At 34.8% G+C, this 19,560-nt stretch overlaps 1 protein-coding gene across 5 annotated transcripts in view; it reads left to right on the top strand.

Moving 5' to 3' along the window:
• CEP350 (centrosomal protein 350) overlaps nt 1–19,560 on the top strand; it is a 151,024-nt gene that overhangs the window by 21,794 nt on the left and 109,670 nt on the right. For 4 of the 5 annotated variants that reach the window (XM_032862726.1, XM_032862724.1, XM_032862725.1 and 1 more), the window contains exons 2-7: nt 3,314–3,399; nt 4,767–4,813; nt 6,698–6,809; nt 8,043–8,202; nt 12,024–12,637; nt 17,445–17,558. In XM_032862726.1, the coding sequence (XP_032718617.1) occupies nt 3,327–3,399; nt 4,767–4,813; nt 6,698–6,809; nt 8,043–8,202; nt 12,024–12,637; nt 17,445–17,558 (1,120 nt within the window). In that variant the 5' untranslated portion in view covers nt 3,314–3,326. The remainder of the gene's footprint in view (nt 1–3,313; nt 3,400–4,766; nt 4,814–6,697; nt 6,810–8,042; nt 8,203–12,023; nt 12,638–17,444; nt 17,559–19,560) is intronic. The other variant, XM_032862723.1, reaches the window with a different exon arrangement.

The raw sequence follows: 19,560 nt of genomic DNA, 5'->3' as shown, positions 1-19,560 counted from the left end.
AATTTGTTAATTTAAATTTTCTTTAAAATTTAAATTTCTTTAAATTTTTCTTTAAATTTCTTTAAATTTTCTTTAAATAAATTTCTTCTTTTAATTTGTATTTTAGTAAGTAGGTTTTTCTTTAAAATTTTCTTTAAATTTCTTTAAATTTAAATTAAATTTCTTTAGTAGGTAGGTTTTTCTTTAAATTTAAATTTTCTTTAAATTTCTTTAAAATTTTCTTTAAATTTAAAATTAAATTTTCTTTAAATCTTTAAAAAAGATTTTATTTATCTTAGAGAGAGAAAGAGAGAGAGCACAAGCATGAGGGGAAGCAGAGGGAGAGGGAAAGAGAGAGTCTCAAGCAGACTCCATGCTGAGCACATGCCTAACATGGGGCTTGATTCCATGACCCTGAGATCATGACCCCCACCAAAAACAAGAGTCAGTGGCTTAACCGACTAAGCCACCCAGATGCCCCATCTTTTCCTTAAATTTAAATTAGGTTCTTTAATATACAACATACTGAACTGGCTTTGAAAACAGTGGTTGAAGAAAATTATTTTTATCAAATGTGACAAAGATCATATATTCATAATGTAAAGAACTCATCAAATTGATAAGAAAAACATGATGATCCTGGTAGTAGATGGGCAAAGGACATGATAATTCACACATGAAGAACTAAGATTGAGATTATAAGGGACTCTAGAAGGTAGTAGATTATAAGGGACTCTAGAAGGCATAAAGATAGATCTATGGCAAAGATCTATCCTAGCAGATCTATCTTAGCAGTTTATTGAATTCAAATTAAAACAACCATTTTCTTCCTACTAAATGAGCAAAGGTAAATAGAATAGATATAATGCTCAATATTAAAAGAGGTTAATGAAACTAGTAGGCTTATTGTAAATAAGAACAGTTGTAAATTATAAATTGGAAAACAGTTTAACATTGGATCTCAAGAGCAGCGTGTTCTTCACACTCTTTAGTTCATTTTTTTGTAGATCCTGTTTGTAGGATCCCCTGTTTTTTGTAGATCCCCTTTGTAGATCCTGTTCTAGATAAATAAGCAAAAATTCACAGATACAAATATGTTCATTTCAGTGTTACTTGTAAGGCAGGATATTGTACTGGTAATCTGTTGCTGTGTAACTCCAGAGAATAAGCAATGCCTTTTGTGACCTACACTTAAAAGTCACATATTGACACTTCAATGACATTTGATTTGTTAAAAGTGTATCCCTAAGACCAGCTTACACTTAATGGAAGAAAAATTAACCTCTACTTGAAGAAAGGAGTATCATAGAATTTATGAATATATTTAAAAACTACCACAAATATCTAGCAGTAGGACACAAAAATAAAAATTTTTTATTCTTTACACAAATTAGAGTAAAAAAAAGAAAATTAGGAAAAAGAAACTATGCAAAATAGCTTAATGATCATTTTAAGATTTGGGGGCTAGGGATGAGTTTCCTTGCCTGTATTTTCCAAACTTTCAGTGTTTTGTGAGTTTCATAACAGAATAATTCTATATTCATAGGAAAAAATGACTATTACCAAGCTGTCTAGTCAGCATAAGCAGATGATGATCTTTCTCTTTGAATCATGATATAATTTTTTCTTTTTTTTTTTGTGATAGAATACACAACATAAAATGTACCACCTTAACCATTTTCAGTGTATAATTTAGTGGTATTAAATAATTTATAGCATTCAAAACCACAATGAGATACCACCTCACACCAGTCAGAATGGCTAAAATTAACAAGTCAGGAAATGACAGATGCTGGCGAGGATGCGGAGAAAGGGGAACCCTCCTACACTGTTGGTGGGAATGCAAGCTGGTGCAACCACTCTGGAAAACAGCATGGAGGTTCCTCAAAAAGTTGAAAATAGAGCTACCCTATGACCCAGCAATTGCACTACTGGGTATTTACCCTAAAGATACATAGTGATCCGAAGGGCACGTGAACCCGAATGTTTATAACAGCAATGTCCACAATAGCCAAAGTATGGAAAGAACCTAGATGTCCACTGACAGATGAATGGATAAAGAAGATGTGGTATATATACACAGTGGAATACTATGCAGCCATCAAAAGAAATGAAATCTTGTCATTTGTAACGACGTGGATGGAACTAGAGGGTATCATGCTTAGCGAAATAAGTCAATCGGAGAAAGACAACTATCATATGATCTCCCTGATATGAGGAAGTGGAGATGCAATGTGGGGGGGTTTGAGGGGTAGGAAAAGAATAAATGGAACAAGATGGGATCGGGCGGGAGACAAACCATAATACACTCTTAATGTTACAAAAACTGAGGAGGGCGGGGGGAGTGGGGGTAGGGAGAGCGTGGTGGGGTAATGGACATTGGGGAGGGTATGTGCTGTGGTGAGTGCTGTGAAGTGTGTAAACCTGGCGATTCACAGACCTGTACCCCTAGGGCTAATAATACATTATATGTTTATAAAAAAATTATTTAAAAAATTTATAGCATTATGCAACCATTATCACCATCTGTCTTGGATCACTTTCTGTCTTGTAAAACTGAATTCTATACCCATTAAGCAATAGCTCCCTGTTCCCCCCCTTCCCCAGTTCTTGGCAACCACTGTGTTTTTTCCCTATGATTTTGACTACTCTAGGTGTCTTATAGAAGTGGAATCATGTAGTATTCGGCTTTGTAACTGGCTTGTCTCAGTTAGTTGATGTCTCAAAGTTCACCTGTATTATAGTATATGGCAAAATTTTCCACTTAATGCTGAATAATGTTCCATTGTATGTATATACCACATTTTACGTACCTTTGCATCTGTTGGTGGACAGTTTTGCTTTCACTTTTTGACTATTGTGAACAATGCTGCTATAAACATGGATGTACAAATGTCTCTTTGAGACCCTGTTTTCATTTGTTTTGTGCTGGATCATGTGGTTAATTCTATTTTTAATTTTTTGAGGAACTGCCATACTGTTTTCCATAGAGCCTGTATCATTTTACCTTCCCACCAACATTGCACAAGAGTTACAGTTTTCTCCACATCAACATTTGTTATTTTCTGTTGTTGTTTTGTTTCTTTGTTTGTTTTTGGGTATCCTAGTTGGTGTGAGGTGGTCATGATAGACTTCTTAATGATTTAGTTTTCCAAGGAAAAATAAAGGTAGTAGATTATAAGGGACTCTAGAAGGCATAAAGATAACTTGTAGAGTTGATAATAATTTAGATAAATCTTTTTCTGACTTCCATGAAAGTTAAGATAAATGAGAGTATTTTCTTTACTAATACCATAATATTGATGTTTCATGAATGCTGATGCTATGATTGTAGGTAAAGTGGCAGGATGAGGAGCAGCAAATCAAAAGAGGTGCCTTTACCAAATCCAAGGAACTCTCAAAGCAAGGATACTGTTCAAGGTATGATTTATTTTCTTTAAACTTTAGAATTAATGCCTGCTTTTGATTTATAAAGTGGATAATTTTTTAGGTTCAGTTTTTATATATGCTTTAAATGTGCAAGGTACCTCACCTTCAGAGGTGTCCTATGGCAAACTTATAAAGGAAAACATAAAAAAGAATCAGGATATATAGAATTAGTTTTACACAGTTTTTTGGAAATTCTGATTAATGTCAACAAATGTTGTAATATAGCTCCTAATAAAGTTTTAGATTGTGAAGATAAGAAAAGAAAAATCACAGATAAGAAAAGGCAAAGTCTCATTGAACTATTTTTTTTTTTTTTTTTAAGATTTTGTTTATTTATTTGACAGACAGAGATCACAGGTAGGCAGAGAGGCAGGCAGAGAGAGGAAGGGAAGCAGGCTCCCTGCTGAGCAGAGAGCCCGACGCGGGGCTCGATCCCAGGACCCCGGGATCATGACCTGAGCCGAAGGCAGAGGCTTAACCCACTGAGCCACCCAGGCGCCCCGAACTATTTTTTTTTTTAAAATGATGCATCAAGGGTTACTTTAATTAGGACATGATATATTTTGAGGTGCATTGACAAACTAGAGTATATCTGGAGGAAGATTATTGGGTTTATGTGGGATCTGGAAATCATGTCACATGAGGAACATTTGGAGGGAATGAAATTGTTTATCCTAGAGAAAGATGATTTAAGGGAACTAGGTGGCCTTGTACTATTTGAAGGGCTCTTATCTGAAAGACTCGATTTTACCTTTGTTTCTTTTGGTAGATTGAGGTCTGGAGTAGTTTTTAATCTTTTCAACATCATGATTGTGAAATACACTACAGTACAAAATTTCGTGTTTAGGTCACTGGGGTAAATAGAGGATACTGCCTGTTGTTGGAGTTGTCTGATGGGGCTGTGAATGGGGATGTTGTCCTAAGAATTAATAGGATCAGTGTCTAATACAACTCTAAATCATATACTAGGAAGCTTGGCTTTATAGAATAGGAAAAGTACCTTTTTTTTTTTTTTTAAGATATTTATTTATTTGACACAGAGAGAGATCACAAGTAGGCAGAGAGGCAGGCAGAGAGAAAAGGGGAAGCAGGCTCCCTGCTGAGCAGAGAGCCTGATGCGGGGCTCGATCCCATGACCTCGGATGATGACCTGAGCCGAAGACCGAGGCCCAACCCATTAAGCCACCCAGGCGCCCAAGTACTATGTTTTGGTTCAATATAATGAAGCATTTGCTGAGAAATAGTTCTGCCTAATAAAATGGTTCTCATAATTTTGAGTGCATTTAGGAGCTTACTGAAATGCAGATTTTGAGGACCACTTTAGAGATTCTGATTCAGTAAATATCAATGTTTCTCAGCAGATAGAACCACATCGTGGGACGCACTTTCTCAGACTAAGGCTGCTGTAAGTAGTTAGAGTTTCCATTTATTTCTTTCTGGTTTAAAATTGATTTCCTGTTAAAATTGAATAGATTACGTTTTTTTCTATAGTACTTTTTCATAGGAAAATAAAGAATTTAGTAAGAAGTTAATACCATTTATTACAAAATGAACATTAAGGATGACTATTAAATAGGACAGGGATAATCAAGACACTACTTCAGGTGTCAGGAACATTAATACTATGGCATATAAATATTAAAGTGATTTATTCTATTTATTTTCCTTTAATAAATTTGTTCATTTGGCTTATTGAAATGAAGATTTAAAACAAAATGAATTTGGGAATGTGGGGTTATGTCTGTGTAGAAAGCTCAGAGTCAGAGAGGAAATGAAAGGAGCAGCTTCTTTAATGGACTAGGAGTGACCTCTTTTGTGGCAATGACAGACTGCTTTTTCTCAATACAGCTGAACAATGACTATGGGCAACCTGTTTTCATTTGTGTTCTGTCCAGTCTTGTCTGGAGTTTAGGAATCCAAATTTGGCAAGTGATACATAGTCTCTTTGAGGGGAGATTGTTTCCTTTTTCTTTTTGTTTTCATTTGCTCTCTAGAAAAATTACTCTCCTAATATCTCCTTTCTTGTTTTCTTTTTTTCCTACCTGAATTTGAGTCACCTATTTCTTTACATTATGAATATGGTATTTTCTGCCCCCTAATCTTTTGAACTGGTATGAAAATGGATCTGGAAAAGGTACTATAACCTAGATTTGGTCATAATGTAGGGTCAAATGCACGTTATATATATTCTCTCTCTCTTCTACATGAGCATTATGTATCTACAATGTAGGAAGAGTTTTTATCCCCAGTTTAATTTAGAGTTAACCTAATTTGGAGCTGAACTGTTAATTTTCATTTTTCAAAACTATTGTGTTTTTAGAAATTATTTTTAAGGATGCTAAGGGGGCTTATAATATAAATGGGAGGAAAAAGCCTGATACAGATTATGAAGATTTATTTCATTTTTTGAGTACATTGTACCACAAAAATCTGAGAGAAAATAAATTAGAATTTTATACAAAGTGTTTATCTCTATGTGGTGGGATTTTGACGATTTTAATTTCATTTTTTATGCCTTTTCTCTGTTTTCCAAGTTTTCTCTTATAAGCATATAATTAGGGAAAAATGCTTTATTAAATAATTTAAGAACATTGGTGGTTTTATCAGAAATTCACTTACACTGTAAAGTGTATGGAAACCTGAGTTTTCTATCTTAAGAATTTTATCTTTATTGTGAAACTTATAGGCATAAGACTGTTATGCCTATAATATAAGCTGTTCGAACAGTTCTAAATTTTAGTCCATCTGAATTGTTCTTATCTAATTTTTGCGTGCAAAATGCACAGGATATATAGCATAAGGATATGTGACCTATAATGTCAGAAAATGTACTGCTTGCTTAAAAAAAATCAGCAATAAAAAAAAAAGGTCAAAAAGACAAATGAAACTTTTTGATACTCTTCAGAATCTTTTTGATTTTCTTGTCCAAATTTGGGCAGCATTGTATCACTTCTTACTATAGGTGAAGTAGCAAGTAATGAAAAAAATTAATATTGAACAAAGGCATTCCTGAGTTGTTTTGACTTTGGAGAAAAGTACTGGACAATATAATTTAAATAACTGTAAATTGGGGCGCCTGGCTGACACAGTAGAGCATGCAACTCTTGATCTCAGGGTCATGAGTTCAAGCCCCACATTGGGCATAGAGTTTACATTTAAAAAAGTAAAAAATAAAGTAAAATAAAATAAAAAAATAAAAAAATAAAGTAAAAAATTAACTATGTAAATAAATGGTAGCTGGTTTATTTACAGAATTAACCTCTTTGTTGTGATGGTGTTTAAACTTTAGCTGAGACACATTGAAAACAAATTAGAAGTAACCCCTACAAGTACAGCTGTGTTTGATTCTGTCATGGATACCAAGAAATCTGCAAGTGCTACCCGAAAAATAAGTAGAAAAGGTATGTATAAAGTTACTTTCAAAGATACAAATATAGATGTTAATTTTGTTTCAGTTTAATTTCTTTATATAGTCCCTCATATTTGCTAGCTCTTTAATCAGAGATGATACCTCATCAACATTTAGGTTTTTTTGTCTTTGGTACTGAGTAGTCATGAAGCAACCTCATGTTCAGTGACTGTAGATGATGTTTTCACATCTTTCTTTTTTTAAGATTTTTAAGTTTATTTAGAGAGTGAGAATGAGCAGGGGGAGGGGCAGAGGCAGAGGGAGAGAATCTCAAGCTGGAGCCCATTATGGGGCTCGATCTTACAACCCTGAGATCGTGACCTGAGCTGAAATCAAGACTCGGATGCTTAACCGACTGAACCACCCAGGTGCCCCATGTTTTCACCATCTTTTCTTTCTTCTTTTTTTTTTTTTTTTAAAGATTTTATTTATTTGACAAAGAGTGAGACAGTGAGAGAGGGAACACAAGCGGGGCAGAGGGGGGGGCAGTGAGAGAGGGAGAGGCCGGCTTCCCGCTGAGCAGGGAGCCCGATATGGGGCTTGATCCCAGAACTGTGGGATCATGACCCGAGCCAAGGGCACACTCTCAACGACTGAGCCAACCAGGTGCCCCTTCACCATCTTTTCATCAGGGACTTTAGCGTTACTACACCACTTTTGACAGTGACTTTTCATTGGTTTTTAGTGATGAGAATTTGATTTTAAGTGTTTGAAATTATATATTCTTTCTTTAAATTCACAGATCTATCAACGAGATTTAGTTGACTTAGTGAATTTTACATATTTTAGGGAGTTTTAAATAATAACTGGAATATTTAACAGATACTGTCATAAATTGACAAAATGCAAATACTTTCTTTGATTACCTGTCATGTATGTAATTTTGTAGTTCCTTAATTAGTGGTCTAAAACCTAGAGGTTAGTACTAAAGTAAAACTAATTTTTTTTTTAACCTGTGAATCTGGTGCGTTTTACTTGATAATTCTTTTTTTTAAGTGAGTGTCAACCTTTAACAAAAAATAATTTTGTATGTGGAGTTTTTCATTGTTTGTTCAGAATAGTTTTTTCTTTATAGATTGAGTAAATAATTTAACCTCAGTGTTTCCTATCTACTTATATAATATCCAACTAGAGATGCCAGAAATGATAGATACCTGTTATTTTCACAAATACTAGTCAAATTCAGAGGCAGTCGTATGTTCTTACAGATTTTCTTTTTCTTCAGATGGTAGATATCTGGATGATTCTTGGGCTAATGCTCCAACTTCTAAATCTTCTAAATCACGAAAAGAGAAATCTCGGAGTCCTCTCAGAGTTACCACCTTGGAGAGTAATGTAAAGAAAAATAACCGTGTGGAGTTTCGTGAACCTTTGGTTTCTTACAGGTTAGTGATTAAAAACAAATTATCAAATAGGATTAGCCTGTAATATTTACAAAAGGATTATGGTTTCTTTTCTGGGTTTTTCATGGCACTCTGGCTCTAATATTACTACCTTTTTAATTTTCCAAAAAGATAAAGCAAAAATGTTTTATATTCTGAAATACTAACTTTCTATTCTTTCACAGATTGAATATTTAGGGGGAAGAAGTAGTGGCTCAGGCTACCACCATTGTAATATATATGTTTCCTGTAGACAGATTATTCAGTCTCTGGAAGTACAGATTTTTTTTTCTTAATTTCTCAGATTAGGTGTTGTGCATAATGGACTTTTTATAGCTTAGTTTTCTTCTTTTTTTTTTTGTTTTGGTAGCATTAATCAGTTACCTAAAATTTCTTTCCTAGTGAGAATGTGAGTTGTTTTATTGTTTCACTTTGTTGTTTGTGGCTCCCCTCAGCAACTTATTGTCAGATGTTCAGGATTGATATATGAATTTGATAGTATGGATAATATCAAATGATGTGTATTTTTGTTAGCTGATGATTTAGAATTTTCAGTAGATAAAATGATAGAATTTTATATTTGAGGAGCATTTTACTAATGTTATAAAATATGTGGTAATGCTCTCAGTATAGCAAATAATATTAAGTAATAAACTCTGAACCTTATATTTCTTGGCTTCATTTATTAACATTTTTAGTGTTATAAAATATCAGTCAGTAAGTCGAGTATCATGGTGGTGCTAGATACTACTGGGTATATATTTGTACTCTAAATTTGAGATAAAGAATTGGGGAGATGGAGGTAGATCATGAGTTCATAATATCAGTATTTGATTTGATATAATTTTGAAATATCTAGGTGAAAATATTCAGTAGGCATATGAAAATTTGAGCAGGAATGTGTGTGGAAAGGTCAGAGCTGGGAATTTGGGAGTTTTGGAAAATTTTCACTGGTGTTAAAGTGATAAAAATGGTGAAGAGACAGAGAGAAGGCCAGGGAATTAATCTGGGTAAAAGTTCATAGTTTAGTAAAAGGAGAAAGAAAAAAATGTGAAAAATAATCAGAGTTTAGAAGTCTTTAACCACACAAATATTAAGCAACTTGCCTAGAAACATAATCACCATCAGAATTGAAACTATAAATTACTCTTGATTCATATTCTGGTATTCTTCCTGCAAAGGATACTACTTGATATTTAAAATTTTGTAAACTATATATCTTTTAGGATTTAAAGAAATACCTGTAGGATAGCTGTGAAGGGCACATCCTTCATCTGGCTGACTCTATCACTTAAAACTCATTGTTAGCACCTGTATGAAGCATTGCTGGATCTGTTTTTCCTCCCATTCCATTCCCACAGCCTATTTAAATCCTTCCTGTGTGCTCTTGTAATACTATATAACTTCATCTGTTAAAGCATTTTCATGCTGCATTATATTTTGATTCCATTATATTAGCTTATGTAAAGCTGTAAATCTGTGTTAATCTTAAAACATTAACTTAATGCCTGTCTTTTAAGTATTCCATAATTATTTTTCCTAATACTTATGAAAATTTTCATACTTACAGAAAAGTTGAAAGAATTGTGTAATAAACACTATTATATGGATTCAGTAAATATTTAATGAATGAGTTAATGAAAAACTGTGAAATTACTTTTTTTTTGATGGTTCAGGATCAATTCTCCTTCCCTTTTTAAGATTGTGACATGATATGTAAACTACCTTTTTGTGCTTTATTTTATTCTTTACATGTGCTAATTTTATACCTGAATCATTTTAATTATGAATTATTATGGTCTGGTAAAGGTAGTACAAATAACTGAATTTAGTCTTGATCTCTAGCGGAAGCTACAGAAGTCATTTCTCAGCCCCCATCTTGTTTAATAATCAGCCATTCAGAACAGGGTCTAATGGTTTTTGGGTCATGGATTCCAATGAGAATTTGATGAAAACTGTAGACTATCTCCTTAGAAAAATGCACATACTCACAGATTCACAGTAGATGTAATTATCATATTACACTATAACAGAATTATGGCTTTAAGAATTATCGTGGTATTTAGAGTTTTATGCCTTTACATGAAACATCTAGATCAGTGGTATATAATAGAATTGTTAATGTGAGCCACACATATTTAATTTTTATTTTTTTTATTTTTTTGAAGATTTTATTGATTTATTTTACAGAGAGAGAGACAAGCAGGGGGAGTGGGAGAGGGAGATGCAGGCTCCCTGCTGAGCAGGGAGCCCGATGCAGGGCTACGTCCTAGGGCCCTGAGATCATGACCTGAGCTGAAGGCAGAGGCTTAACCCACTGAGCCACCCAGGCACCCTCATATTTAGCTTTTTTAGTAGTCCCATATCTAGACACATGAAGACATTTTATATTCTTTTTTGGTTGTCATTCTAAGTCTTTAGAATCTAGTATGTAATTTACATTGTAGCATATCTCCCATTTGGGCTATCCACATTTCAAGTGCTCACACATACGGCTGATAACTACTCTTTCAGACATTGCAGACCCAGATTGTTATTTTCAATTTTATAATTCTCTTGGGTATTTTTTCATAAATCATGTGCTCTTCTTACTGCTGAGACTTGTCTTCATTAAATTCCCTTTTAACAAACTGTTTCTGTTTCTAAAATATAACTTATTAGAATGATCATATAAATAAAATATAAATAAATAAATACAAATAAATAGAATAAAATAAAAATAACCTCTGAAGGAGACTTTTGCTGATGTTTTTATAAGTAGAGAATATGGACTTTGTGATATGTACTTTGGCAATGCCGAGTTTTTGCTTATTCTACAATTCCTAGATGTGCTTTACATAGTTTGAAGCTACCAAAAAAGTGTTCTGTTGTTCAGAGACGCTTCACTTTACTAACTACATTTATTTGGAGGAAAATATTTATTATACCTCCACTTTACTTCTGCTTGCAGTCTGTTTGTTAATTTGATACATCATTTAGAAGTGACAAATACAAAATTTGAGACTTTTTTTTCCCTGTATTTAAGATTTCATAGAGAAAAAAATAAGAGTCCATAGAGAAATCAAATATACATTTTGGTAACAGATGTCCATTGAATATCCAAAGTCAAATTGTAATCCTATTTTCTTTTTTTTTTTTTTCCCCAAAGATTTTATTTATTTATCTGACAGACAGGGATCACAAGTAGGCAGAGAGGCAGGCAGAAAGAGAGGGGGAAACAGGATCTCCGCTGAACAGAGCCTGATGAGGGGCTCGATCCCAGGACCATGGGATCATGACCTGTGCCGAAGGCAGAGGCTTTAACTCACTGAGCCACCCACGTGCCCCTGTAATCCTATTTTCTGGGATTTCTTTTTTCTTTCTTTCTTTCTTTTTTTTTTAAGATTTTATTTATTTATTTATTTGAAAGACAGAGATCACAAGTAGGCAGAGAGGCAGGCAGAGAGAGGGGAGGAAGCAGGCTCCCTGCTGAGCAGAGAGCCTGATGCAGGGCTCCATTCCAGGTCCCTGGGATCACCACCCGAGCCGAAGGCAGAGGCTTCAACCCACTGAGCCACCCAGGTGCCCCTTTTCTGGGATTTCTTAAGGAAATCTCTCCATACATCTTTTGGGTATTTCTTAGTTTATAATATGGAAATTAATGATTTAGGTTATTTGCCATCTAACTTGATAGCAGGGCATTAAACATTGAGTCTTAATATTAGTAATGGTTATTTTGTTATTGAACCTACTGGAATTCCAAAGCTTTTTTCGGGTCTCTAATATTAGCTTAGCAGTTTGGTTTTTGAAATCTTTATTCAAAACTGATTATTTTTTAATAATAGGGAAATCCATGGTACAACTTCCAGTATAAATCCTAGCCTTCTAGAGTCAAAGCATGTATATTGTGTGGATGTTAATGAAGAAAAGCCCGAGAACAGGAATCGGCTGGTATGCAGTCGAGAAGAGCGGGATATACATTGCTATGATTTTGAGAGCTCCGAGTCATCTGTCATCAATGATACAGTGGTTAGGTTTTTAAATGATCGACCAGCAGTTGATGCACTGCAGAATTCTGAATGTTTGATTAAGATGGCAGCTCCTCTGCGAACTGAGGAAGAAAATCCTACTAGAACAAAAGGAAATGAGAAGGCTTCTGTAAGTAACATGGGCCATGATGTTGATCCAAAAGTGTTACGGATAACTGACTCTTCTCCGTCCTCTACTAGTACTTCTAATTCCCAAAGGTTAGATATCCTAAAGCAGCGACAACATGATGTCAAATTGGAAAAACTCAAGGAGCGAATTAGAAAACAGTGGGAACACTCAGAAGAAACAAATGGCCGTGGCCAGAATCTGGGTCATATTGACCATCCAGTAATGGTTGTTAATGTTGATAACTCAGTGACAGCAAAAGTCAGGAAAGTGGCAACAGCACCGCCTGCTCCAACATACAAAGGTTTGTAATCAGTCTTTGTGTCTTTCTGTCTTCTTGCCTTCTTGTCTCACTTTCTCCCTAGGATATATTTGAGTAGAGAGGATTGTCCTTAGAACAGTGTGTGATTCTCAAATCAAATGCTTAAGAAATCAATTCAAGGTACAGGTTAAAAATGCAGATTCCTGGATGCTACACGGACCTGAATCAGAATTTCTGGGTATAGAGTTCAGAACTGGAATTTTTAACGAGTCCCTCAGGAGATTCTTACAGGTTAAGAACCCCGATCTGAACAGTTAATAAGTTGAACAAAAGAGAAAATAAGAATTACTACCATTTTCAGAGAACTGGAAGTATATTACTCTTATTCTGCCATTATATTTGGATTGCTGTTAGGAATTCCTTCAAAAGCAAATATTTAAAAGATAATTTACTCAATTCCAGTTATACTTGGTTACAGAATATTTTGACACTGATATTTTGATCCTATTGTTGCTTTAAGCTTTGAGGTTTGACAATAACTGTTTTCCACCCATGTTTGAGAAATATTTAGGTCAGATTTATACCTAAAAACTATTATTTTTTTTTAAAGATTTTATTTATTTATTTGACAGACAGAGATCACAAGTAGGCAGAGAGGCAGGCAGAGAGAGGGGAAAGCAGGCTCCCCGCTAAGGAGAGAGCCCGATGCGGGGCTTGATCCCAGGACCCTGGGATCATGACCCTGAGCCGAAGGCAGAGGCTTTAACCCACTGAGCCACCCAGGTGCCCCTCTAAAAACTATTTTAAAAATAAGTCAGATTTATGCCAATATAGATAGATTTTCATTGAGAAAATGTTTTTCCAAGAGAATTTCTGATTTGTAGGCAACTGAAGTTTTTATATATGGTGGTTTTAAGGAGTTTGAATTTTTATGTTTCTGAAATTATTTTCAGGGTTGTTCATGTAAAGTTTTTAATATAAGGAGTTGATTAATTGACCAGATTAGTCTCTGTTAGACTTTTGTCATTAAGACTTGTGCTATATCAGCCTTTCTTTTGTGTTCAGTTCTTCTAGATAAGTGTATAAAGACGAAAATAATGTCAAGATTCTTTTTTTTCTGTTAATTTTAAGTTGTTAACAACTAGGACAGTTTTTGCTATAGTTAATTTTATTTTGTATTTTTCTACCAAGTCTAGCTTTTCTCTGACCAGCTTGGCACTTCTTTATAGTCCTAAGGTGTTTTAGTCTTTTTCTCCGGAAGAAATTTTATAAGTACAGTTAGAGCAATTACCTGTTTATTTTATGTTGTTTATCATGTTTTGCTAGTGATATTCATTGTGAATTAAGTGAAAGATGGTAATTTGCATTTTATTCTTACTAATTTGTGATAAAATTGTGAGCAGTTACTTTTAGAATACTGAAAACTTGCTGTTATCCAGGGTTGATCTAATGTATTGTTAATTAAATTATTTCATATCCTTCTAGTCATTTGTGTACCATGTATTAGTTGTCCTCCCTTAACAGAGCAAATAGCTAATGGTGGTGTCAAAATGTTCTTGTTGGTTCTGAGGTAGTGATTATCCAGAACTTTTGCTATACTAATGTCAGATCCATTAAATGAAGATTGTACAGGTAAGGTGTGTTTATTCTAGAAATCAAAGTTCTGAAATTCCAAAAGTTATTCCACTTTGGGAAAGTTAAGATGGCCAACTTAAATCCATATTTTATTTAATAATTTGTAAAAATGAAAAATAGAACAAAACAAAACACAGCCCTAAGAACTGGAGTGAAAATCTTAAAATCTTAATTTCCTTTGAGTTGGTAACTGGATTGCCCATATGCCTTTGACTTACTAATTTTACCTGTTAGTTTTTGTATTAAAATATTTTACAAATAGAATTTTTGGGGGGCTAATTTATGAAATGTAGCATACATTTAAAAAATCGTAACAACATAGTTTCTAGTGTCCTGAGCAATGGATTTATTGCTGTGAATGAAATGAAAAATTATTTTTTGTCAACTTTTTGGCAGTGTAAACTAAAAGGATCTTAATATGCTGTATTCTAAATGACATTTCAATGTTATTTGTTCAAATACATAATAAATTCACTTGGTTCATAACTCAAAAGATGAAGAGGGTATACCTTGAAAAGCTCTTGTGCTCCAGATACCTGGTTTCCGTTCTGGAGATTACTTGTGTTAATAATTTATATATCCTTACAAAGATAATTTTTGCATACACAGTCTGTGTGTGTGTGTGTGTGTGTGTGTGTGTGTGTGTCTGTTTTCTTTTTTTTTTAGTACTGTTGTTAGTATACTAAGCCTATTCTAAATCTTGGTTTTTCATGTATGTTTTTTCTTTCTTTAAAGACATAGAAAGTGTTCTGTAATTCTGCTTTAAAACTTGAGGTAGTGAACATAAACAGTGTTTATATGATTTTTTTTTAATATACTTAAGTTTTTTGCATACATTTTTCTTCCTGCTCTGAATGTCCCTGAAGTTTAAGACCTTATATTGGTCATCCTTATTTTATTTCAGAGCCTAGTATAGTGTCTTGAACATAAATGCATAGTAACTCTTTTATTCTATTCAATAAATTCAGCTAGTAAGAAAAAAGGACAAAGGATGGAAATATAGTAGTCCCCCCCCCATTCTTGGGGGGTACATTTCAAGACCTTCAGTGGATGCCTGAAATCAGACAGTACTGAAATGTATAAATACTACTTTTTTCCTATACATACATGCCTATGATAAAGTTCAATTTAGCAATTAGATACAGTAATATATTAACAACAATAACTAATCATAAAACAGAACAATTATAACAATACACTGTAATAAAAGTTGTATACTGTCCTGTCCCTTCTTTTGATGCTGTGAGGTTACAGCAGGCCTGTGTGAGGAGATGAAGTGAGTGACATGGGCACTGTGACTTAGCATTAGGCTACTACTCTCGGCCTTCTGACAATGCAAGGGTCACCTGATCCTGCACTGTGGGTAACAGTGGGTAATGGAGACTGGAAAGTGGGAAACGGAGACTACAGAAAAAGAAACTACTGTAGATATTGAAAGCTTCTTCAAGTTAATTTATAAGTAAAGATGCAAATACAAAGAAAGGCTCCCATAGAGATCAATGTTTTCTTAAGAGGAGAGAAGAAAAAAAGAGTTGAATGTAGAGACATGAGTTGGGGGTAATAGTGATGAAAAGTTGAGAGAGAGATTGGCGTGGGATTGCCATATTTTCTTATTACAGACTGTCACTTGCAACAGATTGGACACTACATTTATAAACTTCTTCCTTGTATAGGCATGATCATGTGCCCCTTGCCACAAATGTCAGGTGAAATTAAGCTTATGCTGTTGTGCCTAAAAACTGAATAGATGAATTTCTATTAGACATGCAATCAATTTAGTACCTTTTATTTAACACTTCTAGAGTGCTTTTACCAATTTCTGACCCCAGTCTAGTTATTTATATTGATTTAATTTTACAAACATTTATTAGCTGCCAATTCCTTGGTAAGTTAAGCCCACCTGAAAACATAAATACTACTGTGGTTATCATCCGTAGTCATTATTGTATTATTTTGTAAAATAACATTCCAAGTTCAGTGTATTTCTCAAAGAGTAGAGAGAAATTCAAAGTAGGAAATCAGAATATTAAACCCTAGGAAATAGCACATGTGTAATGTTTGTTGAGAAATTGAACAAACTGTTCAAGACCTGTTTTCCATACTTTGGGTGTGTTTTGCTTGTGTAGATAGCAGCTTGTCTGTTTGTTGAGCCACAGGCAAAATCAGACAGATACTAGCAATTAATGCCTATCTTCAAAGAAAGAAGAATTCGTGTTATCTCTTTCTTAGTCCTGAGAAGAGTAGTTCTGTCTCTGAAGTCCCTAATTTATGAATGGCATTCACTTATCATTTAACTTAGTGCTTCTCCATTTCTAATCTTTTTGAACAAATGTATATTGCTTCATCTCACTGAAGCTTGCTTTTTCCAAACAGTATTTGTCAGTACATTATGTGGCAGCTAATTATGAATCCTTTAAAAAGCTTATGTAGCTGCCCAATACCATTTGTTATTAGGGAAACACAAATCAAAACCACAGGGAGATACCACTCACAACCACTAGGATCCTCTTATAAAAACAAGAGACAATAATAGGTGTTGATGAGGATGTGGAGAAATTGGAACCCTTGTACATTGCTGATGAGAATGTCAAATGGTGCAGCCCCTTTAGAAAATGGTTTGACAGTCCTCAAAAAGTTAAACATGGAGTTACCATATGACCCAGCAATTCCACTCATAGGTATAGTATCCAAGAGAGTTGAAAACATATGTCCACTGGAAAACTTGTCCATGAATGTTCATAGCAATATTGTTAATACTAGCCAAAAAGTAGAAGCAGTTAGAGGGTCCATCAGCTGATAAGTGGATAAATAGCGTTTGTATATTATACAATGGAATATCACTGAGTAATAAAAGGAATAAAGCTTTGATACATGCTACACAGTCAATGAAGACATTATGCTAAGTGAAAGAAGGCAGACACAAAAGGCCACATTGTATGACTCTGTTTGTATGACATGTCCAGAATAGGTAAATCCATGAAGGTAGATTAGTGGTTGCCAGGGAAGAGAGGCATGAAGGAGTGACTACTAATGGGTGCAGGAAATTAGAGAGCAGGGGCAGGTCCATAATTTTGTGAATGTACTAAAAGCCATTAAACTGTATATTTTAAGAGAGTGATTTTTATAGTGTGTTAATTATATCTCATTTTAAAAAGTAAAACAACTTATAAAGCAGTTTTGATAAAGAATGTTTTGTGTTGTTGGTATCAATTAGGCTTCAATCCTTCAGAGACCAAGATACGAACACCTGATGGGAAAGTGTGGCAGGAGGCCGAATTTCAAAACATGAGTAGAGAACTGTATCGAGACTTAGCACTTCACTTTGCAGGTGAGAGTAGAGCTTTCTTAGATTTTGCATATTTTATCATGTATGCTGTCTAACATATTTAAACATAAAACTGTCACCAAACTAAAGATATTTCCCTTTTTTAACTGCATGGTATACTAAAGTAGTTGTGGTTTCAGTCATAAGGCTCTCTTAGCCTCTAGGCTCTGCTCCAGGATTAAAATTAGTATACATGTCTGATGAGAGAGAAACGAGGCTATTTTTAACCAAAGGGACTTTCAAAGTCAGGCCTGTCTGATTTGAAAGAAACATAGCTGAGTCTAGTTGAAGTTTATTTCTACTAGACCTCTGATATCTTTGAGATGGTCAGTAATTTGGCAGGCAGCAGATAAGATGATACGAACCATGAGGGCAAAATGCAGAAAGAAAAACATTATAGGGAAGGAATACATTTACAGAATTGGAAATAGGAGGGACTTATGAAAGTCTGGAAGAGGGAAATAGGAAGGTCATATAATAATGTTACTCGTTATTGAACACTTGGTGTAATTGTGGGCAAGGTGCTGCATACTTAGACTTTTGTATTTTTTTTTGTAGTTGTGGAAATGGAAGCTCACAGAGTAATTTTCCCAAGGTTGTATAGGGGAGATGAAAATTGAAGCCAAGATTCAAAGCCAACTCTGTCTGACTCTAAAGCCAGAGATTTTTCTATTAAACCCCCATAGAGATTTTAATAGTAAGTTTTGTGGTATTAAGTGTCCAGTCCAGTTTTCCCACTATTATTATTGGAACACTGTATTTAGAATTTTTTTCCTCAAGGGGAAAGGGAGTATAATATAATAGTTAAGAGGAAAGATTTTAGAATCAACTTACAAGTTGAGTCAAATTCTAGCTCTGCCTCTTATTACCTGCATGTATTACCAGTGTCACATAACCTCTCCTCTTTTGTTTTCTCATCTGTAAGGTAGGGATAATAACAGTGTACTTTCATAGGTCAGTATCTTTACAGACTAGTAGAATGATGTACACCAAGGAATTCTTCAAGAGGTCTATTAAGACTGCCTTCTCAGGTGCCTGGGTGGCTCAGCCAGTTAAGTGTCCGACTCTTGATCTGGCTCAGGTCATGAGCTCAGAGTCGTGTGTTTGAGACCCACTTTGGACTCCATGCTGGGTGTGGAACGAGCTTTAAAAAAAAAAAAAAAAAAAAAGACTACCTTCTCTCTCATGCTGGTTGCACCTTCTCTGTTCTTTTGGCTAGGACTGACCCATCTACTTGTGTTTTAGATTCCATTTACTCTTGTGTATTTAAGGACATTACTTTGTCCTTATTTCCTTTCTTTTACATCATCAAGTTTTCCTTCTCTACAAGGTCATGCCCATCAACACACTGTTTGATAACATGCTGTTATCTCAGCCATCATAAAAGAACCCCTGTTTTGGCCCTGCTCTCTTTAGTTTTGTTACAGCTTCTCTGTGGACTGCTAGCTAATTTTAGGGTCATCAGTGACTTCTGCATTGCTAAATCCAGTGTTCAATTCTCAGTTGCCTCTTGATCTCTCTGCAGCATTAGACATGATCAGTCACTTCTTTCTTGAAACTTTTTACTTGACATCTAGGATACCTTAAATGTTCGGTTTTCCTTCTGAGTCTGGGTGCTGCTTTTCGGCCCCCCAAATCAACTCCCTAATATCTAGTCATAGCCACGCCTTGGTCTCAGTATTTGGATCTGTCCTTTTTTTCCTCTTCCTCACTCTTTTTTTTTTTTTTAAAAGATTTTATTTATTTATTTGACAGACAGAGATGACAAGTAGGCAGAGAGAGAAGGAAGCAGGCTCCCCACTGAGCAGAGAACCCGACGCGGGGCTCGATCCCAGGACCCTGGGATCATGACCCGAGCCGAAGGCAGAGGCTTTAACCCACTGAGCCACCCAGGCGTCCCCTTCTTCCTCACTCTTTTTCTTCTACTTCTCCTTCTACTACTGCGACTACTACTACTGCTACTTATTTACATACACAGTAGGCAAGCTCATCTAGTCTCAGGGCT

The sequence above is a fragment of the Lontra canadensis genome, unplaced genomic scaffold (assembly GCF_010015895.1).
Source record: "Lontra canadensis isolate GAN:19392208 unplaced genomic scaffold, GSC_riverotter_1.0 scaffold24, whole genome shotgun sequence".
Lineage (NCBI taxonomy): Eukaryota > Metazoa > Chordata > Mammalia > Carnivora > Mustelidae > Lontra > Lontra canadensis.
Note: the sequence above shows the minus strand (reverse complement) of the source record. Positions and strands in the feature narration are given on the sequence as shown.